At 43.3% G+C, this 23,964-nt stretch overlaps 1 protein-coding gene across 4 annotated transcripts in view; it reads left to right on the plus strand.

Moving 5' to 3' along the window:
- LOC120399244 (disintegrin and metalloproteinase domain-containing protein 32-like) overlaps nt 1-23,964 on the plus strand; it is a 48,637-nt gene that overhangs the window by 16,678 nt on the left and 7,995 nt on the right. For 3 of the 4 annotated variants that reach the window (XM_039527326.1, XM_039527327.1, XM_039527328.1), the window contains 11 exons: nt 287-453; nt 563-644; nt 1,360-1,496; nt 3,490-3,670; nt 6,630-6,719; nt 7,744-7,942; nt 10,217-10,322; nt 13,264-13,447; nt 13,755-13,835; nt 14,677-14,785; nt 16,099-16,255. In XM_039527326.1, the coding sequence (XP_039383260.1) occupies nt 287-453; nt 563-644; nt 1,360-1,496; nt 3,490-3,670; nt 6,630-6,719; nt 7,744-7,942; nt 10,217-10,322; nt 13,264-13,447; nt 13,755-13,835; nt 14,677-14,785; nt 16,099-16,255 (1,493 nt within the window). Of the gene's footprint in view, nt 1-286; nt 454-562; nt 645-1,359; nt 1,497-3,489; nt 3,671-6,629; nt 6,720-7,743; nt 7,943-10,216; nt 10,323-13,263; nt 13,448-13,754; nt 13,836-14,676; nt 14,786-16,098; nt 16,256-23,964 lie in introns of those variants that run through there. The other variant, XM_039527329.1, reaches the window with a different exon arrangement.

Here is a 23,964-nt window from a genome sequence, read left to right on the forward strand (position 1 = left end):
GATAAAAAGAACTGACAGTTGTGATACACTGAAAATTTATTTTGATTGACTAGGTTGAAAAGGATTGATATGGACTAAGATGTTGGATTTTAGGATCTTTCAGTACTGTGTTTTCCATAACATAGATTACAACATTTTATTATGGGGACATCTGTGGCTATACACTCTGTGATGGTCCAACCCATAGTTTGCTACATTGGTCCCTGATGGCCATTGCTTATAGGTCTTACAATACTACAGTGCATATCATGTAATTTAACTTGTATTTCCTCTGTTACATTTTCAGATGTTTACCCCTCTTAATATGACAATTGTGCTGTCTTCATTGGAATTCTGGGCAGATAGTAACAAAATTCCTACAACAGGGGAAGCTGATGAATTATTACGAAGGTTTTTACAGTGGAAAAATATCCATCTTATTCTACGGCCACATGACATAGCATATTTATTTGTGTAAGAAGAACATTACTTTATTGTTAAAGATGCACTAGAAATCTTTTAGACTGTCATTGCTTTTATAAAGAATATATTTATGATCAAGAATCTTTTTTCTGTGCTTTAGTTACAGGGACCAACCAAATTATGTAGGGGCATCTTTTGCAGGAAAGCTGTGTGTGAGAAACTATTCTGGAGGGGTTGCTCTGGTATGATATAATAGAATCTTACTTACCTGTATAATTAATATTCTGTATCGGTTACTTACAGTTCTGACCTTTGCTTGTAGGGGCAAATCTTACACCCACCTCTACAACTAAGAAGAATCCCCTGGCAACAGAATCAATGCAGCTATGCTGTGCAGGGGGAACACAGAATTTACAGAGCCATTCAGAGGTTAAACATCATTAGAAGAGGAGCCTTGTCTCACATGCTGTGGAGCAACATGCAAGGGATGATGAGATAGGAATGGAGCCAAAGGATATCCTTGTCTAGGGGGGTCCTCTGGTCTTCTGCTCTGGGCAGTGGCTCCCAAGAGGCATCACAGATTATTTGAGCCATTGGGCTCGGTAGCCACTCCGTAGGATCAGATGGAAAGATTCTTGCCCCCGCACTTCTACTCTGCACTTATCCTGTCTACTTAGCCTAGGCACTGCACAGAGGATTCGACCTCCAGTGAATAACTACATTAATAAGTGTTTGAATTCAGGATTACATATGTTCTTTGTAACTTTCTTCTAGTCCTGGAAGGGGACAGAGCAGTTGCCTTACAATGGAGTATGCGTTCCTTCATATATTATGTCTAGTACAGCTATCTTTGTGTACTTTAGGCAGGGCAGAAAACAAAAAATTTAGTTTTTTATCAGAGTTTGTTTCCACAGTTGAATGAACTTTTAGTACTTTCTTTCTTTCTTATTATATTAGTATCAAAGAACAATAACACTGGAGACATTTTCAGTCATCATTGCACAGCTGCTCGGGCTTAGTCTGGGAATAGCATATGACGATTCTAGGGACTGTCAGTGTTCAGGATACACCTGCATAATGCACACCAAAGCAGTGTAAGTTTTTTTTTTTAATATTATTAATTTATGTACCTCACATAGCATTGCATTATTTATTATATTTAGAACCATTTTAATATGCATACAAGTGCTATCATTCTAAATAATGCCATATTAGGATGTATGTAGACTTTTGTACCTGTATATCACTGCTTTAAATCCATCCCAGTTCATTAGTGGCTGGAAGTTGTGTTTGCGTGCCTGTGTGTGTTGGGATAGTTTGGATATATGGAAACATACCAACAAAGAATAGGACTGTGACCTATAGATGGATGGATGGATATCTAGATAGATATAGGTATAGGTCACTGTCCTCCTCTTTGTTGGTATGTTTCCATATAACCAAACTATACCAACACAAATGTCATCAGCTGGGAATCTCTGCAGAGGAGCCAACAGACTGACTTACTTTCTCCTCCTGGAGATGGTCCCACAAGAATTAAAGCAGATTAGTGACATAGTGCAGGAAAGCTTGCTCTAATGTTGCTTGTCATGTGCATAAAGGGAGTAATTCAGTCTGAGGCTGCCTGTCAATCAGGTACTTGCCATGAACACTAAGTTGATTTAAAAATCTAAAATAAATAAATAGTACTTTCAGAGACAACAGTTACAGGAAATATTTCACTTTTCACTTAAGTACAAAATCTCTCTCCTACCCTCCTCTTTTAAGTCCTATTTCTCTGTTATCAACAACTGCTTAGATAATGTGACTTTTAATGTTTATGTTGCCGCGGAGCTACAGTCTTGAAATTAAATACACTAATTCATGATGTGCCACTGAATACAGGAAAAGCCCTAACTTGGACCTTCAGAGATCATACGGTCTTTTATTATCAAATTTGAAATGTTCAGTCACTCTTCGTTTAAAACTAGTCTACACTTCTCCGTTTTCTCCACCATTTTTTAATATTTCCAGTTTATGCTATGTACAGATGTGTACTCACTATGGGCCCAATCATGCAAACTCTTATGGATGTAAGTAACTTTACTCACATGGTTAGTTCTATTATGTAAAATTACTCGAGGGCCTAAATGTTTCTAATATTAGCATATAATGTAATCTATAATTAAAATATAATTTACTGAGACTTCCGTCTTCTTGTGAGATGCTATATTGTCTGTGATGATAAGAGGAGGGAAACGGGAGACAATTGTACCAGCCCCATAAGCTCAGCCCCCCCCCCCAAGTGTTTGTAATGGGAATGTCTGAACTGGGGTGAAAAGGGAGGGGATGGGGCCCCAGCAAACATGATCTACTGGGGCTCCAAATTTCTCTCAATGGGCTTGTATGTGTTAATACACTCAATTCAATATAACCACTGATGATAGGAAAGAAAAAAAATCTGATATTTATGTTATAGGTTTCCTAATTGTAACTGCTAGATTGATTGCTATTAAACTAACCTCAGTTGCTGTCAACTTTTCACTGAGGAGAATAAACAAGTGTTCTAGAAGAGACAGAAAAGGAAAGTCCTGCAGTATCCTTAGTGGAGAGATTGAGACAATAACAGTTTAGAAAGGTTTTGCTGCTCTGCTTATGTTTTCCTAGTTAAAGAGGGCATCCTCCATTGCATGTTATGCCTGCTTCTTGCTCACAGTTGGCTGCAGCATGCAGTCTGCCTAGGACCCAAACACCATTCTAGCACAAACTTGCAAACATATTTTAAAAAATTATATTTATTCCTTCATTGAGGCAGACATACTGGGTATGAGGCCTCCAATTTGGATAAATTATGTTAATTTGAGATTGCCAGTTCTATTTAATTTATTTTAGCCAAGAAGAATGTTGAAGGTAAATCAATGCACTTAAGGTGCCAGGTTAATAGCCACATTCACCCGCAAGGCAGACAGTTGACATATTGAAACAAATCCTTAATTTTGCAACCAAAGTCATTTTTGTTTTATGAGAGTATTTCAGTGGCATGAATGGATATACATTTTACAAAGCATGGAGACTATTTTAACAATGACATTGTACTTTATGTTTTAGACATTCCGGTGGGACAAAGGCCTTTAGCAACTGCAGTATAGGAGACTTTCAAAGTTTCATTGCAAAGGGAGAAGGAGAATGCCTTTTGAACAAACCGTATTTGAATGCATCTTATAGAGCTCCTGTCTGTGGCAACAAAATAGTGGAGGAAGGAGAGGACTGTGACTGTGGCACAAAAAAGGTTAGGAAATAAATCCCTGAAATTTAATATGAATAAATAATTCACAGTTCCACACCTTGAGACTGAAGAGAAAATTAAAAAAATAAAAGATACCTTTTGGGTCCAAGAGGTGCTAACAAGATCTCTGGATGAAAGGCCAGCTGGAGCCCTTTGGAAAAACCATTCAACTTTGGAATGCTATGGAGGTGCTTGTTCTCAGCCTCACAGTCAGGGTTTTGTTATGAGCTTTAAAATGGAACATAAATTTATGTGTTTCTCTAAATGTAGATAGATGTTCAATGTGAAATTTCCCTTCGAATTTCAAATGTAGCTTTATTAGATTTCTTAAATTTATAATAGAAAGCATTTGAAATTATTGTTGTTGAAATTTGTCCATGGCATTCTGTCTTTTTGATTGTGATATTTTCAAAATTGATTAACTTGAAGGAAGCTCATGCAACAGATGTTATTTATTTTAACTGACAGTTTATTCACCAATAGGTAGCTGACAGATAAAACCGCCATCATTAACTATGCTTTTATGCCATGTTTTATCCCATATCTAAATACGTTTTACGTGCAGCTACTGACGGATAAAACCTTTTCCTTTGGCAGCTATACTTCTGTCTATGGAGGACTGTTTAAAAAAAAAAAGAGATTATACCTATTTCCTAGAACTGGAAGGGACCCTGAAGGGTCATTGAGTCCAGCCCCCTGCCTTCATTAGCAGGACCAAGTACTGATTTTGCTCCAGATCCCTTAGTGGCCCCCTCAAGGATTGAACTCACAACCCTGGGTTTAGCAGGCTAATGCTCAAACCACTGAACTAGCCCTCCCCCCAGTTGCACCAGACAGAGTGATCATGGTTGATAGCATCACACTAGGCATTGTATAGTGAAGTTTCCAGATCTGGATCAGTAATGCGAATCCATGAATCTCTGGGGTGGCCTCATGGATGGCGCCAGGTAGGCTAGGATGTGCACCCCTTTATGTGTTAATGGAGAGTTTGAGAACACGGTGTGCTGGGGTGTTTTTGTCCATTCTGGTGTGTTGGCCGAAGAGCATGCAATGTTGCTTTTGAATATAATGAGCTATTGAAGGAAGGCCGAATCTCTGTGAGATTGTGACATTTCACACAAAGTCAAACCACTTTGTACTTGGATTTGGCTCAGACAGCACATATGGAATGCCTCTAGCTCAGAGGTGGGCAAACTACGGCCTGCGGGCCACATCGGGCCCATGGGACTGTTCTGCCCGGCCCCCGAGCTCCTGTCCCCTCCCCCGCTCTTCTCCCTCCCCCACAGCCTCAGCTCACTGCGCCATGGGCGCAATGCTCTGGGCGATCGGGCTGCGAGCTCCTGGGGCTATGCAGCTGCAGAACTCGGCCTGACCCAGTGCTGTGCAGTGCGTGGCTGGCTCCAACCGGGTGACATGGCTGTAGCGCTGTGAGCCACCGGTGCTCCAGGCAGCATGGTATGGGGGCAGGGAGCAGAGGAAGGCGGTTGGATAGAAGGCAGGGGAGTTCAGGGGTGGTCAGGGGCTGGGGGTGTGGATATGGGTGGGGGCGGTCAGAGGCTGGGGAACGGGGGTTGAATGGGGGCTGGGGTCCCTGGGGGGGTCGGGGCGACGGGGTGGTGGGATGGGCCCGCCGGGGGCCGTCCGGGGGTTCCCGGGGCAGTCAGGGAACAGGGAGAAGGGGGGGTGTATGGGGCAGGGGTTCTGGGGGAGGCAGTCAAGAAGGAGGGGGGGTTGGATGGGGCGGTGGGGAGCAGCAGTGGGGGGCAGTTAGGGGCGGGGGGTCTGGGGGCAGTCAGGGAGAAGAAGTGGTTAGATAGGGCAGGGGTCCCAGGGGGCAGTCAGGAAGGAAGAGGGGGGTTGGATGGGGCAGCAGGGAGGGGCAGTTAGGGGCAGGGGGTCTGGGGGTGGTCTGGGGACAGAGAGCAGGAGGGGTGATGGGGCAGGAGTCCCGGTGGGGGCCATCAGGGGGCAAGAAGCAGTGGGGGATCAGATAGGGGTCAGAGGCCAGGTCATGCCTGGCTGTTTGGGGAGGCACAGCCTCCCCTAACTGGCCCTCCATACAATTTCTGAAACCTGATGCAGCCCTCAGGCCAAAAAGTTTGCCCACCCCTGCTCTAGCTGCTCCGTCTTCCTGCAAGAGGCTCCAGGTTTCTGACCTATATAGCAATACAGGTAGTACACAGATTTGATAAATCCTGAACTTTGTCTCAGCACAATGATATTTTTACATCCATAATTGAGACGTGGATTTCATACAGGAGGTGGCAAGACCTATTTGTCAAATAATGTCTGGTTCGCTGTGACTGTTTGAACTCTGCTTGTAGTCTAGATAGATGAACTCATCGGCGCTTTCCATATTGTGCTTCAATACAGGGATTAAAATACCACTGTGGCCTCAAGTGCAGACGTTAAAATGTCAACTTCAACAGCATGCAACCTTTGGAACTGCTACTACTACTAATACTTCCAAAAGCCTTCTGCCAAAGCTTAGTTACCTCAGATATATGGGTCCTTGGCATTATTCAGTAAGCCATGAGCCAAAGCTTTGGGAACTTCCTCCAAACTGCCCCCTTGAGAATGTTTTTGAAATGCCTCCTGTCAGAAAGGGACTTTTAATTAACTTCTTTCCTTGGGGGGGAAAAAAAGAGACTTCAGTTTCCAGGGCCACCAAACTGGTATCTATTGCCAGGATTAAAATGTGGTATATAGTGGCTCTCAAACTTTTTTAGTGGTGACCTCTTTCACATAGCAAGCCTCTGAGTGCGACCCCCCCTTATAAATTAAAAACACTTTTTTATATATTTAACCCATTATAAATGCTGGAGGCAAAGCGGGGCTTGGGGTGGAGATTGACAGCTCGCGATGCCCTATGTAATAACCTTGCAACTCCCTGAGGGGTCCCAACCCCCAATTTGCAAACCCCTGTTCTAAAATCTATAATGTTTCTATTGTTTATTTTCAGGACTGTCTATGGGATCAGTGTTGCCAACACACCTGTAAATTTAGACGAGACATCAAATGTATCAGTGGAGATTGTTGTTGGAAATGTAGGGTAAGCTATAAATTCTGAGTGATCAGAACCTAACACATTTTTAAACTATAACCCACATATCTAACAATAGCCCTGATAATTAACGCTTAACTTTAAATATGTGAATAATCCAGTTCAATACTTAGGAGTATTTAGGATTGGGGAAAATTGTGCATACTATATATTATTGCTTACTATACTTACGTACGGAAAGAACCAGAGAACAAGTCACTGTTGATATATCAAGCTATCTAAAATATTGTCAAAATGATATTGATAATTCAGGGCAATATTGTAAATGAGACCTGACGGAAGCAGTTGTATAAACAAATACTTAATACTCTGTCTGAGCACTGCCAATAAAGGTGCACATGCCATAGGAGTTAAGCAGAGGCCAATGACTCAAATGACCAAAAAGGGAGCTGATCTTCACTTTGTAGCATGGGATCAGATTTTTGTTATTCAAGTCATCAAACAAAAACTTGTTTTTAAAAACAAAAAGCTGAAAGGCTTAGCTTTCTTATATTTAAAAAAAAGTGTTGTTAGGTTTTCCTGTTATGTTGACTAATCAGTATAAATATCAAATATTGTGATTTGCATAAATTCTGTTCCTTAGTAGTTATAATTAGAGCTGATTGGAAAAATGTCAATGAAACCATTTTCAGTCAGAGAGTGCAGTTCTGTCAAAGTCTAAATGCTTTGCAAAATCATGTACATTTTGTCTAAATTTAAAGAGAAAACAAGGGAAAAGAATTCTAACAATATAATTTCAATTCTTTGTCTTGAATATTTTGATTTCATATTATATTATATAATAAAATAAAAATTTTGAAATCAAAATGAAACATTTAGATCAACTTTAAATGATTTCCCCCATGCTATTTTCTTTCATAGAGAAATTTGAAGTGTAGGGGTGTTGTTCCTAATCAGAAGACAGGTATCACAATCTTGAAATCCTTTGCAAATTTCCATCTTCCACACAGTTCTAGTTATAACCTTTCTATAGATCATGAACAGGCCCCCTATTTCTGTTTTTTTCTACTAGTTTGTGCGAAATGGTACATTATGTAGAAGCACTAGTGAAGATGATTGTGATCTAATAGAGTACTGCAATGGTTCCTCTGCACACTGTACACCTGACTTCTGGGTCATGGATGGGCACCCATGCAACCGTAATACAGCCTATTGTTTCAAAGGAGTGTGCCAAACTGCTGATAAACAGTGTAAAAAACTCTTTGGTAAAGGTAATAATGATAGTTATTTGTTTACAAAATCTAATTCTAGCGAATGCTATCATCAGTGTTTCTACCTTATGAAGGTGGATAATTATTATTTGTCACAGACGACATAACTAAGCACAGATACTTGAGGCAACTTTCCTGGATGCACTGTGGATTTCTGGATAAGACTTGGGTTTATGGCATCAAAGATCTGGGTTTTGTTCACTACTCAGCCACAAACTTTCTAGGTAACTTTGAGTATTTCCCTTAACCTCTTTATGCTTCAGTGACTACATGGGTAAAATATGGATAACTATATTTTATACTTCTGGTGGTGCTGTGAAGCCTGCCTGAATAAAATACATGTATGTAGTGCAGAGATTTATTAAGACCAGTCAGTGTAAAAGGTGAGACTAGAACTCATGACTACCTGAATCCTAGCAGCCTGCACATTCCAGGGGGCATTTTGGTTGGGGGGAGTGGAGAGGAGATAATGGCGCTGGTATTTTGGTGTGAAGAGTTTTTGTTTTTTTTAACCATGTCATGGACTTTCTAAAATAATTTGTCAAGTTGGTTTGTAGCAATTAGAAAGCCTGGTTAATTCACTGTGAAGCTAATTTAGCTTCAGAAACTTGCTGTGGATACTCCAAGTTAGCCTGTAAATTAGAATTTAGCAACATTTCCTATTATGTATGTGACTGAACAGAATTTCTAGTGGCCTTAACTGTGTTATCTTACACCCACATTTTATGAAGATTAGAAAGATGCATACCACATGTTAAGGCTAACAGGGAAAGTGTTTTGCAACCATAACTATAGCAGTTGCTGTAAACATTATTATATTAGCAAAAACAACAAATAGTCCTTGTGGCACCTTAAAGACTAACAAATTTATTTGGGCATAAGCTTTCGTGGGCTAGAATCCACTTCATCAGATGGATGGAGTGGAAAATACAGGAGCAGGTATAAATACACAAAAAGATGGGAGTTACCTTACCAAGTGTGAGGTCAGTCTAATGAGATAATTCAGTTAACAGTAGGATTCCAAGAGAGGAAAAATAACTTTTGTAGTGGTAATGAGAGTGGCCCATTTCAAACAGTTGACAAGAAAGTGTGAGTAACAGTAGGGGAAAATTAGTAGGGGGGAAATTAGGTTTACGTTTTGAAATGACCCATCCATTCCCAGTCTTTATTCAGGCCTAATCTGATGGTGTTCAGTTTGCAAATTAATTCCAGTTCTGCAGTTTCACGTTGGAGTCTGTTTTTGAAGTTTTTTTCTGTTGTTGAAGAATTGCCACTTTTAGGTCTGTTATTGAGTGATCAGGGAGATTGAAGTGTTCTCCTACTGTTTTTTGAATGTTATAATTCCTGATGTCCGATTTGTGTCCATTTATTCTTTTTCGTAGAGACTGTCCAGTTTGGCCAATGTACATGGCAGAGGGCATTGCTGGCACATGATGGCATATATCGCATTGGTAGATGTGCAGGTGAATGAGGCTTATATTAGTAAGCCTAATGAGATGATCTGATGGGTCTTTGCCATCCTTGTCCAGACTGATCTGGTTCATAAAATGCTGTCAGCCTGCAGCTACAAGGCCCCCTCCTTCATCAGGGACAGGTTATTTACTCCTGGTGTATGGAATAAAAGCTGCTTCATGCCGACTCTAGTGATAACAACCGGAGCCCTCTCCTTGCCCCTAACTGGAACATATCACAGGTTCCACATGTGGACCTTCATATCTTCTGTTTAATAGGAAAGCTCCATACCTATTCCTTTAAGTCCAGAAACAACGTACACACATTTTAGACACATTTCCAATGGTTGTCAAACACTCTCAGTACCACACCTGACACATATACCTTCCTATGGTAGAGCACAGGATTGTCTTTAGAGGTTCTGCTGATCTAGGTAAATAGATACCTCTACCAGTCTATAGTCACCCAAATAAACAATTACTGAACATTTTTCTACCACTAATTTTTGCTGTAATTGGCAACTGCCTGTTCTGCCTGTAATTTGAAGTCAGCCTTGGCAGAGCATTTTGGGACTAATGAAAAAGAGAAGGTTGCCCACTTGTTCTAGGAGGAGGCCATAACTGAATAGCTGTGAAGGAAGCCCAAGTTTGGCTTGAAGCAACCCTGTGTCTGTGACCTGCAAACTAGACTAGACAGTGCACCTGAAGACATTGCAGAGAACAATTCTGCACTGGCATGTGCTAGAGGTTCCAACAAAGCATTTCCCAGTTCTGACTACTGTAAGTCTATGACGAAGTCTAATCAATGTTATTGTATTTGTAGCTTCAAAAAGTGGCTCTCTCGCATGTTATGAAGAAATTAATGGTCAAAAGGATAGGATGGGACACTGCGGCTCCACTCGGGCAGGTTACCAGACTTGCGAATGGAAGTATGTTTTGAGAAATAGAAATGTCTACCTATAAGAGTAGTACAAGATGAAGCATGACATTTTGGCTGATTGTGTTGAAAGTAGCTCGGATTTTGAAAATTTTTAGCCGGTTTGTTTCTGAACTTTGCTTCTGTACACTAGAGTTCAGAAACAAAGTGGTTAAAAAAATAAAAGTAATTTTTCCTGTGTTACAGTGTTTGCTGGTGGTCTTTAAATTGCCTACTTTCCTTTGGCATATTGGCATTGGACTGTGACATGCTAGATTGCTGGTCCATTTCATCTGACATACTAGGTAGCAGTGAAATTACTGGATGATGTTACTGTAATAAGAGAAATTCTCATACAAGCATCTTGATCAAAATGTTCTCTAATGTCTTCTTACCCAACCAGCATACCATCATATGCAGAAACTGTCCAGAAGAATTAGGCAGGGTGGAGGAATTTGACTGCAGCTTGATTGCCAGTTGACATTCCACCACTACTGCCCAAAAGAAGCAGGCAGTAGCCTGCTTGCCCAGTGGCAGATTACCAGTATGCTGATTTAGGCTTCTAGGCCCAGATCCTCAAAAGTATTAGGTACCTAACGCCCATTGTTATCAGTGCCTAAATACCTTTGAAGATCTGTATGGTCTCCACTCAGAGACGTTATTTAATTGAAAACCATGGAATCTTTTAAGTATATGTAAACAGCTGCTGGCCTGTTTTCCCAGCTCAGGAAGAGCTCACTGCCATCCCCACGTCCTTTTTCAGGGCACAGCCTTACTCTTTAGCAGAAAACTCAGGCAAAGTATCAAACCAAAACAGTTTCTCTGCCCACCATAGGCTACAGCTCCCACATTCTTTTCCCCCACTTGGTTCTCTCAGTACTGAAAGGAGAACACACCATGCACTTCAATCCCTCTGCTTCAGGGTCTATTGCAGGAGCCTCTCTCCCACCTACAGCTCCTCTTCAGCTGAGCCACTTGCTGGTTTTATAATCATTTGCTTCCTTCCAGCAGGGTCTGAAAATTGAACAGGGCTGGCCAGCCCCAGGCTTCTTGGACCCTAATGGGGCAAGGCACCCTGTTACACAGTATACTTCTGCTGACCTATTCTGTTCTTCTATAGGGTTTCTACTTTAGATCTACCTAGTATCCGTCTGACAAAGGCTAGGCAGAGGGAGAACTAAGATGACTGCTTATTAAGCAAAATGTCCTTGTTTTACTGTTAGCTCCTTCTCTTTGTTTGCTTCAGCAGAAATCTAGATTGTGATCCCTCTAAGGCAGATAATATCTTTTTAACTTGTTTGTACAGTGTCTAGCATAATAGGGTTCTCATTCTCAAATGGGGGCATTAGCGCTACCATAATACAAATAGTAAATAACAATCCCATTGATTATTGTCATCTCACCATGGTTCAGAAATTCCTATTTTGTGTAGGTTCTCTTCACTTGCCAGGCATTTCAGTTCACCTATTTTTGCCTTTAAGATAAATGCTTTGATATACAAATATTTGTAGTCTATATACTTTAAACTTTACATTTCCTCTTGCCCTACAGAAATTAAAATTGAAGAGAAAACTATTAACTTGAAACTGGAATGTTTTATTGTTGATAAAATACTTTCAAAAGACACTTTAAAACTTTTTAAAAATATGCTTCTAAATTAATTTTGATGGTCTCTGAGGGGTGCAATTTATTTTAATTTAAAAATGTTATATCCACTATCTAGTCCTGTGGGCAAATCAAACAAACAAATTAATCAGACAACTGGCTGCATAAAAAAAAATCACAAACTGACCACTAACTCCATACCACGATAAAAAAGCAAGGAAGTGAAAAACATCATTCCTAACCAAAGTGACCCAAAGAGTCCTTGCAAATGTAACCACTTTATTTCAAGCAGAAGCCTAAGTAGATTGATGGACTTTGCAGCATTCCTTGAAGAGTCAAGACAGCAAATTCTACTCCTGGGGAAATTCTGCACCACTGCGCATGTGCAAAATTTATGTCCCCCACAGATTTACTTGCTTCCCTGCAGAAAAATGACTTTCTGATAAGGAAGCAAAGGGAGCCACAAGAGCGGTCATGCAGCCCTCCCCAGCTGTATGTTTCGGGTGCCCAGGGAACCGGTAGAGAGTGGCCTGTGCTCCCCAGTGCCATGCTGGAGCTTCCATATTTATTTGACAAATAAAATGTACAGAATTTTGCAGAATTTTAAAATATTGTGCTTGGCATTTTTTTTTTTGACACAGAAGTAAAATTCAGGCTTCATTGGGCCAACACAGGAAACAAATTCCAGCATTGTGATCCCTCTAGTAAGAACAGCCTGTCCTCAGTCAGTGGTATATAAATCTAGAGACTTCTGGCAAGAAAATATCAGCTGTTGTTGTGGTATTATGTGGGAAGAAGTGTTCTCTCAGGTGTCCCTCTGGTTTTGCCACAGTATCGGGATGCTTTGGGAAGGTGCTTCACATGGAGGAAGAGCCTAGATACTAATTTTTTAAAACTCTTTTTTTTACTGTGCATGGAATATTTCACATATGCAACAGTCTCTTTGTGTTTTATATATGTCATAGCGGTACTTCTTTAAGTAATACACGGGGAATGCAAATTTAATAATGGGCTCTTCAATCTAGCACATAAAGGTGTAACAAAATCCAATGGCTGGAAGTTGAACTAGTCAAATTCTGGCTGGAAATATGGTACACATTTTTAACAGTAAGGGTAATTAACCATTGAAACAACTTACCAAGCTTGAGGTGGATTCTCCAAGCTTGGTGTTTTGCTTAGTGTTTTGCATCAAGGGACCAAAGCAAACCTAAGGGATCCCAAAAATTGAGCCCTCTGTACAGAGTATAGTTATCCCTTCTCACAGAAATTATGGTATGCTTGAATATTTAATATTTTGAACTGTCATATGCCAAATATGTAATTTTAATTTTCTTCTCATATGTTTGTAGGGATCTCCAATGTGGGAAGTTAGTTTGTCAATATCCGAGTAATAGACCATTCATTAAGGAAAAGGCTGCTGTCATTTATGCTAGGGTGCAGAATTCCTTATGCATAACTTTAGATTATATGAAGGGGCTCCAAGTGAAGGATCCAATGTTGGTGAAGGATGGTACTCTCTGTGGTAAGCAAAAGGTAACAAATCTTTTTTTTAAACTGTTAGGAATGTAAACGTTTTCCATGTAAACATACACTTTTTAGAAGTTGCTAGTAACATTGGAGCAATGATGAGCCGCACTGGCTTACTGAGTTATAAAATTAACTGTTTTGTCCCCTGATTTACTCTAAACTACCCAAGAACTATTTCCAAATATTTTGAGGTAAAATAGGATCTGGTAAACAGCTTTCTGCTCTTAAACAGCCTGAAAAGGACCCTCAAACATAGAGATTTTTTTTCTATGCTTTCTGTTAACCTTGAATTGTATGTATGTTTGGCTTTTAGATTTGTATGAACCAGAAATGTGTAGATGCTGCTGTCCTGAAATACAAATGTGATGTAAAGAAAAAATGCAATGACCATGGAGTAAGTAACAGCACATTATTATTATTGTAATATTGTTTGGATTAATAATAATTTGGATTTGCAGATATTTTCCTTATAAATTGCCAACTGAAAAAGCAACTTTGGGCTGACATTTAGCATGCAAAGTCTTCGTGCCATGGCCGATTGCTTTGGTTTTTCCTGATACTTAGAGTCATATTCTTGGTTTTCTTTATAGACAATAGTCTGTGGTACTTTACATTTGATGTGTTTTCTGAAACAGACCGTTGATTAGTTTTTTAAGAACCCTTATCTCTCTTAGACATCTCTTTTCTAAGCTGAACAGTCCCAGTCTTTTTAATCTCTCCTTGTATGGAAGCTGTTCCATACCCCGAATCATTTTTATTGCCCTTCTCTGTACTTTTCCTTCACTAAAAAAGAAAAAATATCTACCATGGAACAGTTAAGAGTTTGAGTTATAAGGGGAAATACATAAACTGAGGTTCTACATCTTAAATGTGAAAAAGAAGAGAAAAGTTTAATACTATTCTTTCTTTTTATTATATTACTTTAATAGTATGGATAACAGCATTTTAATAAACAAATTGCTATTGGATACAAGAAAGTGATCATGTATTGTACTATCTTGATTAGATACAGTCAGCTGGCTGTTATATAGTAACATTGTGGAATCTAAGATGTGTTTTCTGAAACAGACCGTTGATTAGTTTTTTAAGAACTGAGAATTTGGTTATAAAGAAGAGAGATCTTGAAGAGAAACTGTTTCATAAAAGCATGTGTAATGGGATTTCCCCATATTTTGAGACTTCCAGCTACAAAGTATAAAAAGTAATTAAACAGGATATTCCCCCTTTTATTTCAGGTGTGCAACAACAGAGGAAATTGTCACTGTAGGTCTGGCTGGCTGCCACCAGATTGCAAAATTTCATCAAAAGGATATGGAGGGAGTATTGACAGTACTTTCAAAAGTGGTTAGTTATCTTGGCAAATTCTGTACCCTGTGTTGTTTTTTTTTTTCCCAGTGCAATGATTAAGAAAATAAGAATGGCCATACTGGGTCAGACCAATCATCCAGCTAGCCCAGTATCCTGTCATTCAACAGTGGCCAGTGCCAGATGCTTCAGAGGGAGTAAACAGAACAAGACAGTATATTGAGTGCTCCATCCCTGTCGTCCAGTCTCAGCTTCTGGCAATCAGGTTTATGAACACCCAGAGCATGAGGTTGCATCACTGACCATCTTGGCTAATAGCCATTGATGGAGCTATTCTCCAGGAACTTACCTAATTCTCTCTTGAACCCAAATATACGAGTTCCCCAGGTAGACAGTGCGTTGTGTGAAGAAGTACTTCCTTATGTTTGTTTTAAACTTGATGCTTATTAATTTCATTGGTTCATGAAATTATGACCCTGGTTCATGTGTTATGTGAAGAGATAAATAACACTTCCTTCTTCACTTTTTCTACACCATTCATGATTTTATAGAGCTCTATCTTATCTCTCTTAGACATCTCTTTTCTAAGCTGAACAGTCCCAGTCTTTTTAATCTCTCCTCGTATGGAAGCTGTTCCATACCCCGAATCATTTTTATTGCCCTTCTCTGTACTTTTCCTTCACTAAAAAAGAAAAAATATCTACCATGGAACAGTTAAGAGTTTGAGTTATAAGGGGAAATACATAAACTGAGGTTCTACATCTTAAATGTGAAAAAGAAGAGAAAAGTTTAATACTATTCTTTCTTTTTATTATATTACTTTAATAGTATGGATAACAGCATTTTAATAAACAAATTGCTATTGGATACAAGAAAGTGATCATGTATTGTACTATCTTGATTAGATACAGTCAGCTGGCTGTTATATAGTAACATTGTGGAATCTAAGATTCTTAATATGACAGAGCTGATTTAAAATCTAATCTAAATTACATGTTAAGTGATTTTGTTGATCATAGCTATGCTACTGCATTTCAATCCTATAATGCAATAGTGTGTTGTTCTGGTCCTGAACTACTTTTGAATACCAGCTGGCAATTGTACCATGTTTTGAACATTATGTGCAATCATTCCTTAAAGTATCAAAGTAGCTTGCTTGTTCAAAGCATCCTTTTTCAAAGTGTGACAATTTGGGGAATCTCATGTTTGCAGGTTTCAAGTGTGTCTGCTATATTCACATTTTTGTCCTATTCCTTTCTATCAATAACAGGTAAATACAGGATAATATCTCCTCTGGTTGGAGACCCCACTTCCCAGATCATAAAGATATGTGATATTTCTTTCCTTGCTAGATGCAATCATTGACAGACTTCACCGGAACACTTTGAAGAACTGGCTTCTGCTAAGTTTCTGTCTCTTTCTGCCTGTCCTTGTTTGTTCTATCATCATGATTATAAAACGAAATGAATTGAATAGATGCTGCACTAAGGAAGAATCACAAGTTGATGAGTAAGTTTATTTTGTTCACCTATCTAATTCTAACCTTTCTTTTAGGGATCTGGAATCTTCTGGGGCACTGGGGAAGGTTGTGAGTTCATGAGCAAGACCATAGGAGTGAAATAGTTGAGTGGTGCTGTAATGTGCACACTTGTTGTGATGCTTCCTCATGGCTGGGTCTAGAGATCAGCTCTCATTAGGTCTAGCATCTCCTTCTATTGTTCGTTTGGCCTGTGGTAGTTCCAGCTCTCTTTTTGTGGCTCAGCCCTCCTGCCAGATCACTATAGTCTTCCTATTCCAGGGGTATCAAAGTCCCACTGGACAAACTGTCTATCTGAAGTCTCAGGCAGTCTTCTGACCCACTTCTGTGGTACTTTCCCAGTGGCTCATAGGGGAATCTGTGCCTGCCCTCTACTTCGGGTCCCAACCCAGGGACTCTATGCCCAGCAACCATAGTCTGCTCAAACTCTGACCCAGTTGCTGTTCCCGTGGATTCCCTCCTACCTCTCTTCTCAATCTTCTGGACTATCTCTTGGTTAACACTGGTACTTCCTCCACTCCCCCATGCCTACCTAACCCCTCCCATCTTCTTGCCAAAGTCTGTAATCCAAGGCAGGATTCCAGGACTTAGGGCTTGTCTACACTACAGGGGAAATTCGATCTAAGCTATGCAATTTGAGTTACGTGAATAGCGTAACTCAAATCGAGTTCGCTTAGATCTACTTACCGCGGGGTCCACGCTACGCAATGTTGACAGGAGATGCTCTCCCATTGACTCCCCCTACTCTTCTCGATCTGGTGGAGTACAGGAGTCGACGGGAGAGCGATCTGCAGTCGATTTAGCGGGTCTTCACTAGACCGACCGCCGATGCGTCCATCACTGCTTGTAGGTAAGTGTAGACGAGCCCTTACTCTCCCAGTAGAACTCCTCCTTATACCTAGCCAACTTGCCCGTCTCTAGAGAGTGACTTAAGATCTCCTCCCTGCAGCCCTCTTCTCGTACTTCCAACTTCCTCTCTTTCCAAGGCATTGTCTACATTACAAAGTTTTGTCAGCAAAAGTTATGCCGCTTTAATTAAAACCGCTGTTGCATGTCCACAGTAGCTCCTTGTGTCAGCAGAGTGCATTCACACTAACAGCTCTTGCATCACCACAGGGAGCAGTGCACTGTGGTAACTATCCCACTGTGCAACCGGCTGCAGGGTGCTTTGGGAAGGGTTTGCAATGCCTCATGGGACAGGTGCAGCATCACATGATGCAGGTTTCTCAATCCCATTGTTCCAGGGGCAGCCTAGTAGATTGTCAGGTGCTTTCACAACTGAAACGTGTGGGGGAGGGAGAGGAGAATGGTGTGCCTGGGGTGGGGGAGACAGCAGGCTGACCGACCTATTCTGAGGCAGGGGGAGGGGAACCTCCCCACAGCAGCCTGCTCTGCCTACCTATGGTTCTGTGATTCCCTCAGAGTTCTCCCACAGTCTCCTCAGCTGCTGGGAGCGGCATCCTGAGCAGCTCTGTAACCTTTCTGTGCTGAGGAATGCCAAAGCAGCACAGCGTTTTCTTTCTCTTCTCGCCCCTCCCTCCCCCCCGTGCACGTTGGCTGGAAGATTTTTTCCCTAGCAGCATCCGTCGGGTTGGTCTGGATGCCCTCTGGTGACCCGCCACCCCGTCAATTCCTTCTTACCGCCGGTGACAGTGGCTGGAACTTCCCTTAGCTCTTGCTCAGCAAACTCGTTCTTTCGCTGGTTGTATATAGTTAGTTAGGTAGTGTTCTTAGTATAGAGATTGTTGGGGGTTCTCCCCCGCCCCACACAGCTCCCCGGAACTGTGGTATGCCGCGGTCCCCGGGTTTTAAAAACTGTGGCCTGTGTGAAGCGCATGCCAAAGAGTGATCCGCACTCGTCGTGTTTACGGTGCTTGGGGGAGACCCATCAAAAAAATCGCTGCAAGATCTGCTGCAAATTCCATCCTAGAACTGTTAAAGAAAGGGAACAGTGGCTCAAGGTGATCCTCCTGGAGGCAGCTCTACGCCCCCACTCTGACCTGGGCTCAGGGGACCTGACCTCTAATGTGTCATCCTCAACATGGAGCGCCCCAGCACTGTCATCGAGCTCAGCGCCAAGAAAGGACTCCTCCCGAGACACTCGGCACCAACATGGCTCCCCCCAGGGCCCGTCTGATAGTAGGCACCGTTCCCACTTGCTGGTGCCTCAATAGAAGAAGCCAGACAATCACTCCCCTCTGGCTAAACCAAGAGACATGAGACCCCAGGTGGGCCACTCCTCTGGATCCCCTGCCACGGCCGTGTTGACTCCTGCCCAAGTGAGGCAGTCGAGTCTGGCCCCACCTTGGTCACCAGTGCCTACATAGCAGCTACAGCTCCCGTTGACACTGAAAGCTTATCAGGCTGCTTGGGACCTCCTGCATCTAATGGTACCATTCTTGCCTGCCAGGAGGGAGGAACCTTCAATGCCGGTGGACCCGCCCCATCCTCCAGTGCAGTGGAAGGGGAAGCCGGCTATGATGTTGAGGCATTTCCTCTTGCCATGCCCCTCGGCGCCAACTTGCTCAGACAGAGAGCCTACCCGCTCCCCGAGCTCTCGACATTCGAGGCACTGACCATTCGAGGTGGTCTTCAGTCTCAGAGATCTCAGAGTCAGAGTCCGACTCCTATTGCTCTGAGAGGAGCAGCAGTCACAGATCGCGGTCCGGGAGAGACAGGAGAGAGCCCCAGGTGTGGCCTCTGCAGTGGCAGAGCCTGCCTCAGTGGTCCTTCAGGACCCCCTGGGCCTTTCACCAAGGACAGGGAGGAACCTAGGGTCACCGCTCCGCGATGTCTTCCATGGCCTCAGCCACCTTGGTTCCGCCATCTGCTGCGTACCTGCCTTTGGCGCCTGTAGTCTTGACACTTCCGCCTCTGGCACCATCCTGTGAGAGCTCAACAAGTTCATGAAGAAACTCAGGTTCCGCATCATCTCCTTGGCCTCCATCATCCCTTCACTAGATCCAGCAGACTGGTATACTGCCCTTGACTTGCAGGATGCGTATTTTCACATCGCAATCGCTCAGAACCACAGGCGGTACCTCAGGTTTGTGGTCAATGGTTCCCACTACCAATTTACTGTTCTCTCGTTCAGCCTGTCAGCAGCACCTTGAGTATTGACCCAGTGCATGGTGGTTGTCGCCACTTTTCTGCAGAGGCATCAGGTACAGGTGTTTCTGTACCTTGACGACTGGCTGATCAAAGGCCACTCCAGGATCCAAGTGGAAACTCAGGTCGCATTTATCAGAGCCACCTTCGAGAACCTGGGTCTGCTCCTAAACGAAGCAAAATAGACTCTGTCTCTTGTCCAGAGGATAGAGTTCATAGAAGCAGTACTGGACTCGACCCAAGCCAGGACATTCCTCCCACAGGTGAGGTTTCAAGCCCTCAATGACATGATCCAGGGAGTCATGCAGTTTCCCACCACTACTACAAGAAACTGCCTGAAGCTTCTTGGGCACGTGGCAGCCTGTACATACGTGGTACGACATGCCAGACTCAGGCTTCGGCCACTCCAGTCGTGGCTAGCGTCAGTCTATCACCCAGCCCAGGACAGCTTGAACAGGATTGTGACCCTGCCTCACCCGGTCCTCGATTTGCTCCGGTGGTGGATCGATGCCTTGCAGGTGTGCTCAGGGGGTCCCTTTGCTGCCCCACAGCCACCCCTGTCGTTGGTGACGGAAGCATCAGACTTGGGCTGGGGAGCTCATTTGGGGGACCGCAGAACTCAAGGCCTCTGGTCGCAAGCAGATCTGTGTCAGAGAGCTGAGAGCGGTGCGCCTGGCATGTCAAACATTCTGCCCTTACCTAACTGGGCAATGTGTATCAGTCATGACGGACAATATGACTGCAATGTTCTATATCGGGGTGGCCAGTCTGTGGCTCCGGAGCCACATGTACAGGCACCAATTCCGGGGTTGGAGCTACAGACGCCAACTTTCCAATGTGCTGGGGGGTGCTCACTGCTCAACCCCTGGCTCAGCCACAGACCCTGTCCCCACTTCACCCCTTCCCGCCCCCTCCCCTGAGCCTGCCATGCCCTCGCTCCTCCCCAGAGCCTCCTGCATGCCACGGAACAGCTGATCGGGAGGGAGATGAGGGGGAGGTGCTGCCAGTGGATGGGAGGTGATTGGATCGCAGTGGGGAAGCTGATGGGGGGGCTGCTGACATATTACTGTGGCTCTTTGGCAATGTATATTGATAAATTCTGGCTCCTTCTCAGGCTCAAGTTGGCCACTCCTGTTCTATATCAACAAAAAGTGGGGTGCACACTCCTTTCCCCTGTGCCAGGAAGCCTTCATGCTATGAACAGGGAAACAAATGAAAATAAATAGGCAGCAATAAACAAAAAAAGCAAAAAAAAAAAAGTTCTTCTTCGCACTTCTTCACGCATTCACGCAACTGGAACTCCTCCTGAGACCTGAGGAGGTTGCTAGGCTATAAACAATAAAAAAAGGGAAGGACTGGGTGGCTATGTGGGCTAAGTAAGTAAATGGCTGATAGGATGGATGATGGATGGTGTCCCTCCCCTCTGTCTGTCAGAGTCAGAGATGGGAGATGGGAGAGAGAGAGAGATCATCATTGCCTGTTAGATTCACACTCTCAGGCACCTGGCTGGGGCCACTGTCGTCAGACAGATACTACTGGGGATGATGGACCTTTGGTCTGACCCGGTACGGCCTTTCTTATGTTCTTATGTTCTTATGGGACTTCTGTGTAGAACATATAATCCACCTGCGTTGTACCTCCCTGGGATTCAGAACGAGCTGGCAGACCAGCTCAGCAGGTTGTTCCACAGCAACGAGTGGTCCCTTCACCCGGATGTCGCAAATTCAATCATCCAGTGGTGGGGATTTCCCCGGATGGACCTCTTTGCCACACGACACAACAGGAAATGCCAGCAGTTCTGCTCCTTCCAGAATCACAGCACGGGCTCCACCGCGGATGTGTTCCTCCTCCATTGGGGATGGGCTCTCCTATACGCCTTCCCGACGATACCGCTCTTTCAGAAGATCCGCAGATCTTTCACAAGACGATACCGCTCTTTCACAAGATCATGCTCAAGATCCGCAGAGATCGTGCTCAGGTCATACTGATAGCACCTGCCTGGCCCCGTCAGTGCTGGTACACATCCCTCCTAGACATGTCTGTGGGAGCCCCGATTACCTTGCTGCTCTCCCCAGACCTTCTCACACAAGATCATGGACGTCTCCAACACCCAAACCTACAGTTGCTCCATCTTACAGCATGGAAGCTCCATGGTTGAATCCGTCGGAACTTTCCTGTTCAGACCAGGTCAGATGGGTCCTACTTGGCAATAGGAAACCCTTGATGAGGGCCACATACCTTGCCACGTGAAAGAGATTTTCAATCTGGCCGGCACAGTGCGACTTGCCCCCGACGCTAGCCTCGGTGCCACACGTTCTAGACTACCTTCTACATCTGAAGCAGGAAGGTCTCTCGTTGCCTTCTATAAGAGTGCACTTGGCTGCCATCTCGGCCTTCCACCCAGGCGTACAGGGCCACTCGGTTTTCGCTAACCGCATGGTCAGCCGATTCCTAAAGGGGCTCAACAGGTTTTACCCTCATGTCTGTCAACCGGTCCCTGCCTGGGACCTCAACTTGGTCCTCTCTAGGCTCATGGCCCACCCACCCCACTTTGAGCCTTTAGCAACATGCTCCCTGCTCTACCTCATTCAAGGTCGCATTCCTGATGGCAATAACCTCGGCCAGGATGATGTCTGAGCTCAGGGCCCTGACTTCAGACCCGCCCTACACCATGTTCTTTAAAGACAAGGTTCAGCTCAGACCTCGCCCTGCTTTCCTCCCAAGGTTGTCTCGCAGTTTCATATCAACCAGGACATCTTCCTCACAGTTTTCTACCCTAAACCTCATTCCAGCAACAGGGAGCAAAGTGCTGGCCTTCTATATCAAGAGAACAAAACTGTTCAGAAAGTCGGTCCAGCTCTTTGTGACAGTGGTGGACAGGATGAAAGTTTAGCTGGTTTTGCCCCAGCGCATTTCATCATGGATCGTGTCCTGTATCCGTGAGTGCTACAACCTGGCAGGTGTTCCCGCACGTCCGATCACTGCGCACTCCAGCAGGGCGCAGGCTTCATTGACGGCGTTCCTGGCTCCAGTTCCCACCCAGGAAATCTGCAGAGTGGCGACGTGGTCTTCCATACACACTTTTGCTGCGCATTATGCAATCACCCAGCAGGCCAGAGACGATGAGGCCTTTGAAAGAGCAGTACTTCAATCAGTGGACAGCTCCAGCCTGACCTCCTAAATTTGGCTTGGGAGTCACCTGATTGGAATGGACATGAACAAGCACTTGAAGAAAAAACAGTTACTCACTTCTTGTAACTTGTTCTTCGAGATGTGTTGTTCATGTCCATTCCAATACCCACCCTCCTACCCCTGTCGGAGTAGCAGGCAAGAAGGAACTGAGGGGGTTGTGGATTGGCAGGGCTCTATATTGGGTGCCGTGAAGGCGCGACTCCAGGGGTCGCTCAGGCCGACTCGACAGATGCTGCTAGGGGAAAAATCTTCCGGCCAACGTGCACGTGCACGCGCACACACCTGATTGGAATGGACATGAACAACATATCTCAAAGAACAACAGTTATGAGAAGTGAGTAACTGTTTGTTTTTTATTCCTCCATAAGATGTACCAAACCAGCAACGAAAGTAAACTGTCACACCACACTGGCTAACAAGAAATCAGGAAATCAGTTTCCATAGGCATTCCAGTCCTTGCATCACCACCAAAAACACTGGATTTAAAGATGAGTGGTTCTTTAAAACCAGGCTCATCAAACAAAAGGTTCTTCTGATCCCAAAGGACCAGCCACACCCCCAGGTCAATATAAACTCAGATCTCACTCAAAATAAACACATGGTTGCCAATCCTTTAGTATCTAAAATCTAAAGGTTTATTTATAGAAAGTAAATATAGGAGAGTAAAAATCGGTTAAATGAATCAAATACATACATTAATTGCAAAGTTCTCGGTTCAGGCTTGTAGCAGTGATGGAATGAACTGCTGGCTTAAGTCAAGTTTCTGGCTGCTTCCAAATCATTGGAAGGTCCTCAATTCCTTGGTTAGAATACTTCCATTAGTATAAATTCATAGTCCAGAGGCTTGAGCAGGATAGAGGCAAAATTGAGGTGTTTCCAGTGCTTTTTATATCTTCTGCATGTGGAGGGAATCCCATTGTTCTTACTGTGGAAAATTACAGTAACAAGATGGTGTTTGAACTCACATGGACAAGTCACATGTCCATGCATGATTTTGCCTAGTCACAGCAGGAAAGTCCATTAAGAGTAGATAGGTGTCTTCCATTGTAAGTAAAATGTCCTTTAATGGGCCATTCTACTTGAATAGTTCCTTCAAGATGTGCAGGCTAAATACCTTGTGGGCGTTACCCCAGGAGCAAACATGTGAAATACAGGTATAGAGACAATACTCATAATTTCAAATAAAAAAATGATACATGCATACAAATAGAATAATCATATTCAGCAAATCATAACCTTTCCATAGGCACCTTACTGGACAACCTTTGTACAAGATTTGTTGCAAATATATAACAGTGGTTGCAACAATGATCTATATGGTCATATTTTAATCAGATAACATCACAGCCTCTCGTTGAGGTGGTTTTATTTTGTCAGCAAA

This window comes from Mauremys reevesii, linkage group 2, assembly GCF_016161935.1.
Source record: "Mauremys reevesii isolate NIE-2019 linkage group 2, ASM1616193v1, whole genome shotgun sequence".
Taxonomy (NCBI): domain Eukaryota; kingdom Metazoa; phylum Chordata; order Testudines; family Geoemydidae; genus Mauremys; species Mauremys reevesii.